Here is a 14218-nt window from a genome sequence, read left to right on the forward strand (position 1 = left end):
TGAATCGAGATCTAAGTTTTAACTGTGAAAATATTTTCGTAATCTTTTGGTTACCAAGCCCATTCTGGGGTCACGATGGCTCAGTGGTAGAGCGCTACCTCTGGTGCGTTGGGGTCCGTGGTTCGATCCCTGGCTAAATAAATTTGTGGTGGACAACATCGGTGGGTTTTCTCAAAGTACTCCCGTTTCCACCCACATTCTCATTTCACCAAATCTCCTATCACCATTCACTTGCCTTAATCATAGAACCTTAGCCTAAAGGGATAATCGTAAGACATTAAACTGAAAAATCACATTACCAAGCCTATTCTGCAATGTAAGGCCGTTAGCACCGGACTGATTTTTACAAAAATGCCTAATTCTTATAATTACTTCGAAATACTCGTAGCCCAAACCCTGATTGGCCTAGACACATGAAACAGAAGCAGGATACACAGAATAGAACAACGATTTAGAAAATGTATGAACTATGCATATTCAGAAACCATTGTGTGAGGGCAAAGGAAAAGGGAAAGTGGCCCCAAATATGGTTCTTATTTTATCCTACCCCACAGTGCATTATAATTTGTCCATTACGGCTCTAAAGTATATATTTTTTTAAGTTACAGTGTTCAGTAAAAATTTGTGAGAGGTGGATAGAGTATAACATGAAATAAATTTACAGTCATATCATGTTTCGCCTCAGGCTGTTAGGACGTTCTAAACCTTAAGAAGTTTTTTTCGTTACACACTTTCATCGCCAGTCTTTACCATTTCACTTTTTTTATCTACTACTCTCTTTTCTTTCTTCTTCCATGTTTTCTTTTCTTGTCTTATGCACAGAGACTGATTAATTTCTTTCCCTCGTCTTTAATTTTCAGGTTATTGCTTTTCGGCTTCACTTCCTCCTTTGTTAGCTGCAGCAGCCATTACTGCTTTGGATCTCATGGAGAAGGATAACTCGATCTTTCAAGAACTGAGAACTAAGTGCCAATTTGTACACAAGACGTACAGCAATTTCAAGGGTTTAACCCTGAAAGGACATTGTGATTCACCAGTGAAACATCTGTACATTTCCAAGCCTTTAGATACGAGAGAAGAAGCACAAGCGTTGCTCACTAAAATTGTTGACTTTGTGAGTATCTGTTTTCATTACTGTGTTTAAAGCGTTTTACTCAGTCAACTTGCTTGTTTGCATTGTCACACATTCCTTAAAAAAAAAAAAAAATCATTTAAACGTCCAATTTTGGCTGACTGCTTTCAGCATTGTCTACCCATAGGTAAGTAAAATTGTCCATCTATCCACTAAACTCCTTTTTTTCTTACCTATGTCTATATAAAGCAGTCAGCCAAAATTCGATGCGTAGATTATTTCTAGTAGAAATATGTATGTAAGAGAATATTCCAGTCAGTTTGGAATACCGCTTCTCGTAGGATCAGCGAGTCAAATAGTGCCAGGTCTGATCAGAGGAAAGATGGGTGATCGTTCGAACTCACAGGTTGTGTTGGCATTGTGACATCCACTCAGCATCGTGAGGACAGTGAGGAGCTACTTGAAAGAAAGAACTAGCGAACTGTGGTCTACAAAGTCAGCATTAATGGTGAGGAGAGCCGATGTGCTGACCGCACATCAACCAAAAGGCATGAATGCCACAAGCTGGCTAGCAGGCCCTGGCGCTGAGTTAGTGACAGAATGTAGAAGAGCAAGGCAGATGCCTTTTTATTTTATTTGTAAGACATCTGTGTATATGATTAACTTTTGTAATAAATATGGACTGTAAATCACAGTTTTACAGTGAGAGACTGCTGATAATACGAGGGCTATTTTTGAAATAAGGTCCGATTGTCAGTAGAAACAAAACTACTAAAGATAGTGCCATATAGTTTTTATTTCCTCTGTACATACTAAGCTATTTTTCTACATAGTTACAATGTTTATATATATATATATATATATATATATATATATATATATATATATATATATATATATATATATATATACATTTATTGTAATAAAGCGTGGTAGTCCTAGTCATTAGTTATATTGAATTGTATGCTTTATTACGATTTATTGACATAATCATTATCACAGTTGAACTTAAGACAGTATTTACAATAAGGAAATGCATTTTTTTCTTTATCAAATGAAATTATGCTTTTTACTTCCATGTAGTAGCCAAAAATCCTTTAACTATCAGTCTGGTGTTCAGATTTGTTTATGGTAATTGAAATATTTATGGTAAATATTGTATTAATACGAAATTCCTAATTTCATCCATATCCTATAGCCTACGGGGCTTAACCAGGAAACATTAAACTTAAAATCATCAAAGTTTGTTTAGCTGAATGGTATGTTGAGCCGCTTGAAAAAGCTGCAGTATCTAGTTTACGTTATTCCTGTCAACTTTGACGATCATGTTTCTTACTCCAGTATTAATTCTTGATCTGCAACTTTTATTTATTTATCTATTTTTAATTATATTATTATTTTCTGTGCGGAACAAGATATCTTCAGCACTTAGTCAAAATTAATAACTTTGTAAGCCTGTTCGTTTCTGAAATGGTATAACATTTAATTACAGAACACTATTCACTAAATATAAGACGGTTGTCGTCTTTATCAAAATAATAATATTCATTGACGTTGAACTAGATAGAGATTGTGAGACTTTCACTCATTCGACTGCTACGGAGAGCTTTGATGTAGTACTGTAACGTATATGATATCCTTGTTTATTGTAATTAATGATGTAATTCCATTGCTCGTCTAGGCTACCTTGTATATTTAATTTTGAGCCCTTGCTCCTGATAAACTTGAACTCATAAATTTGCCTTTTTATAGGTGAGGAAAATTGGTGCAAGTTATTTGTTTGTTACGCTTCGATTCACTTACGTGTTTCTATGATCGTGAAACGACGATGAGAAATGAAAAGTTAATTTTAAAGATTCGTTGTTACATGTTTTGTTTTTCGGCTTGTGTCCACATTCAGATATACAAGAAATATTTTTACATATTTAAAATGTTACTAGTTTGTGTGAGTATTGACCGTAACTTACATTTCTTTGGTCTTTCTTTTTTCCAGGGAATAAAGAATGGAGTTGCTTTCGTTACCGCTGCATATTTAGAAGATTCAGAGAAATTCCTTCCTGAACCAAGTATTCGTGTAACCGTAAACCGCTTACTTACAGAAGAAGAAATTATGTTTTCAGCTTCAATACTGGAAAAAGCTTGCACAGAATTCTTGTGAACAAGGCCAAGGTAATCGGCGTGAATGATCAACGAACATCTGTGAACGGTAATGAAGCTACAAGAATTAATCGTGCCTAAGCTCACATGACATAAAAAAAGTATGAATGTCTCGAGAATGTCAGATTTCAAAAAGATGATTAGTTGGTTTTGCAGTTATAAATGATTGTAAGGTTTCAGTAAGTAATCAATTCGTTATAATTTTTATGTATATTATTATATTTTTTATTGCTTTTGTAGATTCCGTTGCAGTTACTATAAAACTTATTTGGATTCTGTTAAATAATGATCAATAGATTTGTAAGAAGTTGTTAATTTCACATCAAGTGGGCGTTAGGAAGTTTTGTTGATGGTGAAAGGGGGGAGCTGGTTTAGATGTACTGTGTGTAAATAATGTTTGAAGTGACAGTAATGTGGGAACTCATAGGTTCGTTGAATTTATGATATTACTACTATTAATTTTATTTTATCTTGTAAGTTAAGAATTCTACAGAGTTCTGTTGTGATCTATCTAACTTTTTTTTTTTTTTTTTTTTTTTTTTTTTTTTTTTAAAGAATATTACTTGAAATAATAGGACATGACGCATCTGCTTTAAATTGTTACAGTATTACATAAAAATACATCTAAATGTATTGATTTAGAAATGTCACTAGAAAATTTCATGGTTTCAGATCCAAGATTTTTGAATAAATGTGGAACTTATGTAAAGGAGGTGAAAAAGAAAGTGAAAACAAATTGCCATACTTCTGAATTAGTTTAAGAAGCTTTATAGAAAGAACTGTAGTTATATCTGAAGGAAATTTATGTAGTTTTGAAATATTTTCAGTGTGTCTCTTCTCTCTGTTTTTCATTGTATAACAGCACAGGTACTACTAATCGACTAAAGAAATGGTGTATTTCCTCAGCCGGAAAATCACAGATGCAATCTGTGGGACCAATATCAGTAATGGAGGATATGATCCTCAACTTTACCAAGCAAATAAAGGTTTAACTTACGTAACGTAAGGAACGGGACTGTTCGTTTAATCTGTTTTATTCCACAGACGCTGCCTTACATAACGACTGTAGTGTTATCAAACCCCAGTTACAAAATTAACTCTAGTATTTTGTGTCGTTTACCCTACATCTATGTACTATTTTCAAGTGCAGGGTAACTAATTTTATATTTACATATAACCATTGACGCCCATCGTAAAATAGATCATTGGAAGAAATCTAGAGCTTTTGAAAGATAATTAATGCTTAATAATATAATCATAGTGAATATTAGTTATATTTAATATTATACTGCATATTTGTTCTGCCATTGTGTTTGAATTCTTAATGTCACATGACGACTTGTTCATAACTTTTAATAATAATAAATATGTATTTGTAACGATTCTAGGGTAGACTTATATGAATTAATTGCATTTCTATTCATTCTAGAGTAGAATTTGTGTATTATATATATATATTAATGGGTATATGCCAATTTAAAATTGTTATGTTATAAACATTTTATTATTAAACGTCATACATGCTACATAAGTAATGTAAATAATGTGATGAGAAAAGCACAAAACTTATTTTTGCTACATAAGAAAACTATATATAGATCTACTGTTAGCAACAATGAGAAATGCAAATCTACATATGTTAAGGAATATTCTTTCGGCTTGCCGTACTACTGTTTCGTGTGGCTGGTCCACCATCTTTCGCATTGTTTATTCATAAAGGTATTCGTCTGTGAACTTAGAAAACTGGAGGATAGTGTTCAAAGGGAGACTTCTGTGTATTCAGATAGTAATAAGTCAAGCAACGTAAAAAAGTAAATCAAATCAAAAAATCAAGATTCACCTTCATTCATTTATATATACCGTAATATTTTTGTTTAATAGAAAGTGTGAGTTTTCATTTAGAGTTTCAGCTTTTTGGCGATTTTTTTCACCGAATTTCTTTTTTTCTAAATTTGCAAACCTCACCATTGTTAAAGAAATTTCCAATACACCATATTCCTTAGATAATTCGAAGTTTTGTAACTTGCTATATTATAGGCATCATTTATACTGTTTAGATAAAGCTGTATCCATAATAAATCAATTGACTCAAACAATAAATATATTAAAAACTGTGTGGATAGTTCAAACCGGAGGAAAACATGAACACAAAAGAACTGATCTGTCACTGTGGCTCAAGTTATAGAGCTCATAACTAGCAAGCAAAATATCAGGATTGGAGTTCTTAAAAGTTCAGTCACCAATTTTCGTGTTTTACCAACATTGTTCCTACACACTGATATTGTGTGAAAGTTAAATAATTTCAAATACGTATACATGCATCGAAAAGAGCTCCATACTAGGCCCAGTAGTTAGTAAACAAACATTCTTTTTGTATGTGTAGTTTCACGTTCGATCCCCAGTGAAGGTAGCCCTCCCGGCCTGTCTAATTGCTGGTACGTGCCTTTGGTGCACAGGCTCTCAGGTTCGATTCCCATTGGGAGAGCACTGAACTTCGAACGCATTATGGTGGTTCGGATTCCATCTTGAGCTCTAGATCAACGTCTCATGTAGCCTCGGTTCTGAAAGGAATACAAACTGTGAAGAAAGTAGGTCATATCTTAAATTATATTATTAACCCCTTCTCATATAGTATCTGTGCTCAAAGAGAACTTAGGAGTGCGATCAGGAAAAAAAAAATGTAGAAACATCCCTGGACATCCAAGTTTCTTTGTGTTTATTTTTATACAGTGCCGCGTCCGCACATAATTTCAAACCTGAGCATCAATAAATCTTAGTTCCATCGTGATTTAAAGCCTTTTGGAAGGGAAAGTGATTCGGATTCCAGGTACACTTTGAGCAGATGTAGTTTTCACTTAAATTTATTAGTGTAAGATATTTTTTGCGAATTTATAAGTGCATGTAGTTCTGTGAAAAACATACTGTGCTTTATTGAGGTCATTTACTAAAATGCAGTTGTGAAAACTACATTTAAGGATACTTTTCGGGTATCTGAAGAAAGAAAAAAAAGGAAAATCTTCCTGCACATCTCATGAGAAGGATTCTGCTTTATACAGTATATCTCAGCCAAGCAAAGTCGTCTTTTTAATTTTTTTTTTAATATATATATATATATATATATATAAGTGTTTGGCTATATGAAAGTGGTGAAGCTAGCAGTGGAATTTAAAGGGAAGATAACATGGACCAAAAGTTTTGAGGCGATGTCCACATATCATTTTTTAAGAAGAAAAACACTTCTTTCCCTGAAGGTCTAAACGTCTATCCCTAGATAGGATTGCAACTTTTTTTTTTGTACTGAAGTGTTTCTTCGAAGCTTGTGTATCGAAATAACTAACGGTCTTAAGTACGGAGCTTCCAGAAAAGTGTTTACGTTCTTTGTACCAGACTGTACGTAGTATGCACTAATAAATTCACATAATTTCTAGAAAAATATGTCACACAAGTTAACTGTTTGTTTACGAAACAGTATATTTACGTCCTTGGTTAATGGTGTATGGAACAAAAATTAAAATTTCGCCTCGCTCCTCCGGCATTGAACTTCCAGCACCATCGTTAGTTAAATTTAATGCTGTATGCATAAAATAATGAAAGAGGTTCTTTTCAGCTTGACATGCCACCATGAACTGAAACTTGTAATGTGTTCATTATCAAGATTCATGCGTTAGAAATGTCGAAGTACAAAGTTCAGTAAAATCAGGAATGGTTAAATTGGTAATAGTGTGTTCATTCGATTCATTGTAAAGATATAATGAAACATTAATAGGTGGGCATCCACTCTCTCATTTTCTCCCATTATCTTCGTTCCACTTATTTTTCCATCATACTTCACATTCATTTACTATTCGTTTTCATGATTCATAGTCCCATGATCAGAAAACATTTAGTAGCTAAATAGTCCTAGATATACTATTTGAAAGAAACTAAGGAAAAAGAATAAGGGCAGATAGTATTTCTCGAGTGTAAGCTGTATTTATGCGCTAATCTGCCTTCATACCGTACTGACGCCATTAATCCCCTTTGACCACACTTCTTGGATAAAAATTAGTTTCAAGAATCATTCTAGTAATACAGAGTTAGATATTAACTTTCATTTGATTGTTTTAAGAGTTTCGTTTTATGTATAGCAGCATGAAGATATCTTACACGTGACATTATTGGTAGTACTGTTTACATTGAAAGGCTCTTTTATAGATTTTCCTTCTTCTTCTTGATGATGTTGGTTCAGAAAAGATAAAGGAAACTACAGGGAAATGTAAATTGAATGTCTGTTTGTCATAAATAGAGACTTTCAAGTCGTGTTCAGTAATTAAAAGGAGAGGAAAATTAGTTATGTGAAGTATCTTTGCTTCATCACCATTTGTTATACATTCACATAATAGTTAACTCGAAATCAATGTTCTACAGGGTTTACTAGCGATTTGAAACTACTGGATTTCGTACCGGTATTACAAGGTATTAGTTGGTTTCGTTGTTTTCATTAGTGTGCTTCGTTTATATATATATATATATATATATATATATATATATATATATATATATATATATATATATATATATATATATATATATATATATATAATGTGTTAGTCGGCAAAGATATGGAGTTGCCAAATACTTTATTAGTTTCAATAAATACAGTCCGACGACAAGTCTAATTTCACTATTACTAGCTGAAATTATCTTGTTTACATTGTAAATTAAATACAGTTGCCAACTTTGTTATGCTTACATGCAATAGATAGTTCATGACATCTTTTTAGGAAGTCATATAGCTTAGTTTTCTCTCATGTCATAACAGAAGGGTTGCAGACACACTCTTAATTACTGGTAAACTAAAACTTGTGCCTGTCTTTAAGGTGGTCCACCATTCAGAAATGAATACATCATTTAGGTAAATGCTCAATAATGGCAACCCAGTTATTAATGATATTTCATAATACCAGCAGAGAATCACCTCGGCCACTGCTTAAGAATCATCAAACACTTCGAAGAGAGTTGCAGCAGAACAACAATTTTAACATGGAACTGTTTTTTTTAATTATTTAACAAAGAACTTCTTACAAAATATGAAAATAGACAAACTACACATTCTACGTGTTTGTCTATCAGATGGTGAGATAATATATATGTGTAAATACATATAGAGATTAGCAGAATCAGGTACTTTCGAGAATCGAGTCCGCACTCGATTCTCTAGCAAAAGGATCAATCGATTCTGTACTCTAATCGGAATCGGTTTTCTCCGTCTCTAAAGCACCCCGCTTCTCCCTGCTCTTGCAATCCAACAGTGCGTTAGTGGCAGACAGTTTGTATTCCACGTAAAGTAAGTCAAAGTATTTGGCAGTGCAGTGTTATATATACGTCGTCTGCATACGTTTCCACTGCTCTGCACTCAAACGCGTGCAACACGCAAGCACGACTCTAGCTGAACTCCACTGTCTAAGCATGTGCAAGAGAATGCTACCCAAATGAATCTAGAATCGATTCCAGGCAATCAGTGCACGTGTAGGGAATGCAGAATCTGAACTCAGTTGCGGAAAAGCGATTCCAAACACAAACACAATCGATTTACTATAATAATGCTAGTAAATATAAAAGGAATAACTTACCTTTTAAGGAAATTTAAAGAAGCTGCTACAAAACAAAAGTGTAATGTGCTTTCGTGGCGCGAGCTTTCTGTAGACATACTTCCCAGTTCAACTCCATTTGGGGGTACTTGCCTTGAATAAAAATGCTATTAATTGTTCGGAACCCACCTGTAGCAATAGATCCCGTGTGAGGGGCACATGGTCCCGGGTTCAATTCCCAGTGGAAAAACACAAAAATCTAATTTCATAATCACTCACTTTAATCAGTCATCCATCTTTAGCGGAAAGGACATAAACGTTGGACGTCAAACTAAGATAATAATTTCATTTCGTCCGCCTGATATAGCCGTGGTGTTGAAATTAGATTTTAAACCCCAATTAATCATCCTATCAAAACTTGGGGCAACGAGGCACAATGATTGAGAGGTCTCCTCTGGTGCGATGGGTCCCTGGTTCGATTCCAGACCGTATGAGTTTGTGGTGGACAACAGCGTGTTGATGGATTTTCTCGAAGTACTTCAGTTTCCTCCTATGATCTCATTTCACAGTTCTTCCGTAATAATTCATTTTCATCAATCATCCATCTCATTTGGTCTGCGTAGCGTAACTGTGGGATGTAAATTAGAAATTTTATTTCATTTCTAAACTCCCGGCATTCAGCTCACGAAGGGCTCGGTTAGTCAGTTTTTAGTTGGGCAGTGTGTGGTCAGCATATCAGCCCCTATCACGATTATTTCCGCCTTTCTAATCCAGAGTTCTATATCGCTTAATTTAAATAGTTTTCATGTTATCTTACGGAGTGATAATTTTAGAGGTTGTCCCGGGGAAAGCTACGAATTTTTCCCCTGGCACCATATATCCGTTCATGCTTAAAGTGAGTTTCTAATATTTGCAGTACTATTTTTCCACCACCCTGTCTCTAAGAAGAAATCTGAAATCTAGTTTATCTATTATTTAAGTTCTATCTTAATATTAGCATGAGTGATAAATGCGGAAACAAAAAAAAAGTTTAGCCTGTTTCATGTGCGCATCATGTTCGTGAATGCACTGCCAGCGAGGTGAGCCAGTGAGTGAGCATAATCAAACAGACTAAGAATCGATTCCAGAGAAAGTGAATACTGTGTATTCGTGAATGCAGGTCCAGTAATGTACGTCAGGGAATGAAGGCAATCAAACCGAGTACAGAAACAGTACCAGAGAATAGAATACTTTAAATAATCTTTCCGTACTCCATTCTGCCCATTTTTAGGTACACGGTATTCAAATTAAATTGTGGAAATTTAAGTTAATTCTTCTGGGATTTTAACAAAATTTAAGGAGAATGATGTAAAATAATGCATCATCATCATCATCTGATAAAATATTGATTGTTTATCACTCTGTTGCATTTTGAAGATTGTTCCTTTTTATTGTTAAGAAAAAATTGAGCGTCATGTTAAAATGGAACCTTATCTGTTGCTATTCTCCCCGAAGAAATGCTGGCTCTTAATGTAATTATTTTCCTTCGTAAAGATAATTCAAGTCTTGATCTGGGTAAAATTGAAGAACAATTTCAGATCACTTGAAAGCGCTTTACTATATTAATTGTGTTATGGCAGTCGGTTTATTTTTTTACTTGTTGATTCAATTTTTGCTTGTTTTTACTTGTAGTACATTAAATTGAGAAAGATGAGTATTCCAAGCTCTCACTGGAAATTTAACTGTAAACAGTTAAAACTGAGTGGCTTTCTGTTGTTAATTGATGCAAATAGCTTATGCATTATTCTTGTTTCTATGTAGTGAACCATTTTATATCTGTTTAATGTTACTAATTATCGTCAATTAGTTTTGCCATCTTGGCTTGTAACACTTATTATGTTTCGGAAGTAATTAAAGATAATGTTGAGAATGGATTATGCAACATTCTTTTCCATTACTGTAAAGGTTTCCTCGTAAAATCCAAATGGGATCTGCATTCAGTTTGATTATCAACAATTTCTGTTGCTGAATGAATAAGATATTAATGTATTTGCCGGATCTTGTCATTAAGTTACCATTTGCACAACTGTGCATAAAATGTAGTATTAAGTGTAAGTGCATATTCATTGTTCCTCAGGTATCGAGAAGATTCTCAGTGTGATATGATGAATGTGTGCTGCTTGTTTGGCTAATGATTCTGTAATTTGTAAATATATATGTATAATTATTGTTTGATTTCGCTGTGTTATCTTGTTGATAAATAGTTTCGTGTGTCTTGTTTTTGTATGCAATCCTCTGTGGTGTGACTGAGAATACAGGAGTTGTTCATGTATCTCGAAACATGTCATGAGTTCTTGCCTGAGAATATAGCAGTTATGAAATCTAAACCCATTTTGTATCAGCTTCCGAATTTCTGTGATATTTGAGTTTATGTATAACTACCAAAACATTCATGGGACCATTTATGTTTAGCTGAAGTCATGGCGTAAATTTAATTTGAACAGTGAAGAATGAAATAATGCTTCTTCATTAGAATGAGCTAACGAGATGCCAGTGATTGCAAGGTTCGTACTGTAAAGTAGTCAAAAGTGAAAATTTCCTTGCTGCTATTATTATTATTATTATTATTATTATTATTATTATTATTATTATTATTATTATTATTTAACTGAGTAGGTTAAAATGAAACAAGAACAGTTCGCATTAAGTAAAGATAAAATAAAAAAATTACCATTTTTTATTTAGATAAGGGAATTACAATTAGAACGGCTTTGCTAAGATTCCGATGTTATGGTTTGATATGTTGGTGTTCTAGTTCAATAGACTGAAATAATGTGACGTAACAGCCTTTTCGTTGGCATGGTGATCGCCATTTTATTTTCTAAACAACAAGTTGCCTAAATAACAAAGCACCTAAATGCAAAGCGAAAACAGATGAGCTATTTTTGAGTTGCAAACATTTGAGTGAATGAAATATTTATGTTTCTTTTTAAACATTTCTAATCAATGAAACTAAAACACAAAGAGAAAACATATGTACTCATTTTGTTCATAATCAGATATTAACCTTAAATAATTCTGGGAATTTTTTGATTCATTAATATAAGTATCACAACATTGCGTACTTGAACATGATTAATGATTAACAGTTGTTTAGAATATATGGGTGAACCTTTCATAATTGGATGTTTTCTTATTGTACTGTTTCTAAATGCTTAAAAAAAAAAAAAAAAAAAAAAAAAAAAAAAAAAAAAAAAAAAGATAGGAAATATAACAGAATATCTGACCAATATCCACTGATAGTATGGATTGAAATTTTTCCAAAGGCTTGTTTTCTTTCTTTTTTTTCCCCCTTTATTTTTTAATATTGTAGATACTTATATTGTGTATAAGTGGACATAAGAAAAATAAATGTGCCAATAGAATTAATATTGCTCTAAAAGATTTTTCCCTTTTAAAAATCGTGAAAGTTTTCCTTGTGCCAACAGTTTGTCAATTTGCACGTTAGGGATTTTATATTGTGTATAATTGCTTCTTAAGGTGGATTACATGATGATAACTTTTATATGATTTCTACATTATCACTTAAAGATGTAGCGCTTTTAGAAATAAGTTCCTTATGAATTTTCTTGATTTTATTCGTAGTTTCCTAAACGCATTTCCATATTCTAAATCTATACTCTTTCCCACCAACTTTATTAGTCATTAAAACATTTTATAATTGTAACTAAATTTACAACCGTTGTCCTTGTTTGTACTAAACTTTAAAATACACCATTCCCTTCACGCGTTTGTATAGAAAAAAAACATGACGATCACCATGGTAACGGAAAGTAACTGACGTCATTACTATTTCTGTCTATATTAAGATATCGTTAAAAAGTTATTTCGAGAAAACGCACATTTAATGTATTTATCCTTGAAATTGTATTTTTCTATTCTTCTCATCCAAGTTGCACATATTGGTTTCAAAGTATTATTTTCAAAGAGCTACTCCAAAATCACATTTGAAGAAAAACAGATTTAAAAAATAATCTAGTACCAGCAATGCATCTTACTGATGTACCTTATTTAAGTTTGGTAATCGATCTAAGTGTGTTTATGCCAAAATTCAAATCTTTTTCTTTACTCTTTTTGTGAGAAATGTGAAGTTTAGAATATTATTAACATTTTTTTTTTATTTCAAAAATGAAGATATACACCAATTAGTATAATATTGTTAAATTTAAAAGTTTCCATTTGTGCTTGCATCCGAAATTAGTTTGAAATACTTAAGCCACAGACTTGTTTCTAAATATGCCGGTAATGTTATTTTCTTAAATGTTTTGTGCTATTTTATTTGTTAATTTTAATTTTGCTTGGGGACCCAAAAATTTGATCCATTCGAAGCGAACAAATTTTGGAATGAATTGGGTGGAAAATAATTAGTTTCCAACTAGACTCGCATTTTTATTGATAAAAACTAATTAAAGGTAATTGTAAGTTATTCAAGATTTACCCTGGACAATTCTTGATGTACGTTTTTTTCCTGCAAACTTAGAACCCAAAAATAACGAATTCTTTTTGAAAAAATGACCCTTTTACCACTTCAATTCTTCCCAAGCTATGTTATCTCTTTTGAAGTTTGTATCTCACCTATGCAAAACATTCAAACTAAAATTTATTAAGATTTACCTTGAAATTCAAGTTGAAAGTTTGTGAACGTTAAAGTAAAGTGATACTTCCGTCCTTTTAAAAGCGCGTCATTCAAGAAATAATTTCTTGTATTTCATTTTTTTTTTTAATCACAAAACATGTTTATTTATCGTGCTTGAGTCATCGTAGAATGCGTTAGTTTTGAGTACATTTGATATTAATCTTTGGGGTTGACCCACTATTGATGAAAACACCAAATGGCTACTTGTAATTTGTGCTGTCGAATTTAGACAAATATTTACAATTCTAGAATGTCCTCCTGTTTCCATGTGTTAGAACTGATAATCAAGATGGAGGATGACTGGCTTGTATCTACAATGGCTGTTATTCCTGTAAACATTTGACAAACATAAAGTATGTATAAAATACCAACCATGCCTAAAATTTATTGTATTGTTCCAAATACTTTTTTATAACAAAAATAAACGTTAATTTTCACACTTTCCGTTGTCTTTTTATTTTAAGCACAAGAAAAACCTGACTGTCATTTGTTTCACTACAGCAAGTTAGAACAGGTAGCACAATTATAAGTGAGTCAACTTGTGATATTTTGTTTTGTACGAGGACATTTAATATCGATTATCATGTGTTTATTATTTATTTATTTATTTATTTATTTATTTATTTATTTACTAGCAGCGTTCACCCCGCTTCGCTGCGGTCACCCTGGAACGCAATAAACTTTGTTACTTAGATAATTTTTACTTTTTCGCTTTCAAGTGATATGATAAAAACCATAGAAGAA

At 32.7% G+C, this 14218-nt stretch overlaps 1 protein-coding gene across 2 annotated transcripts in view; it reads left to right on the plus strand.

The window, feature by feature from the left end:
* Positions 1–5180, plus strand: part of Spt-I (serine palmitoyltransferase subunit I) — a 40667-nt gene extending 35487 nt beyond the window's left edge. For both annotated transcript variants that reach the window (XM_081761806.1, XM_081761805.1), the window contains exons 9-10: positions 861–1114; positions 3066–5180. In XM_081761806.1, coding sequence (XP_081617932.1) covers positions 861–1114; positions 3066–3230 — 419 coding nt within the window. In that variant the 3' untranslated portion in view covers positions 3231–5180. The remainder of the gene's footprint in view (positions 1–860; positions 1115–3065) is intronic.
* The last annotated feature ends 9038 nt before the right edge of the window (positions 5181–14218 follow it).

The sequence above is a fragment of the Thermobia domestica genome, chromosome 6 (genome assembly GCF_964235325.1).
Source record: "Thermobia domestica chromosome 6, izTheDome1.hap1.1, whole genome shotgun sequence".
Taxonomy (NCBI): domain Eukaryota; kingdom Metazoa; phylum Arthropoda; class Insecta; order Zygentoma; family Lepismatidae; genus Thermobia; species Thermobia domestica.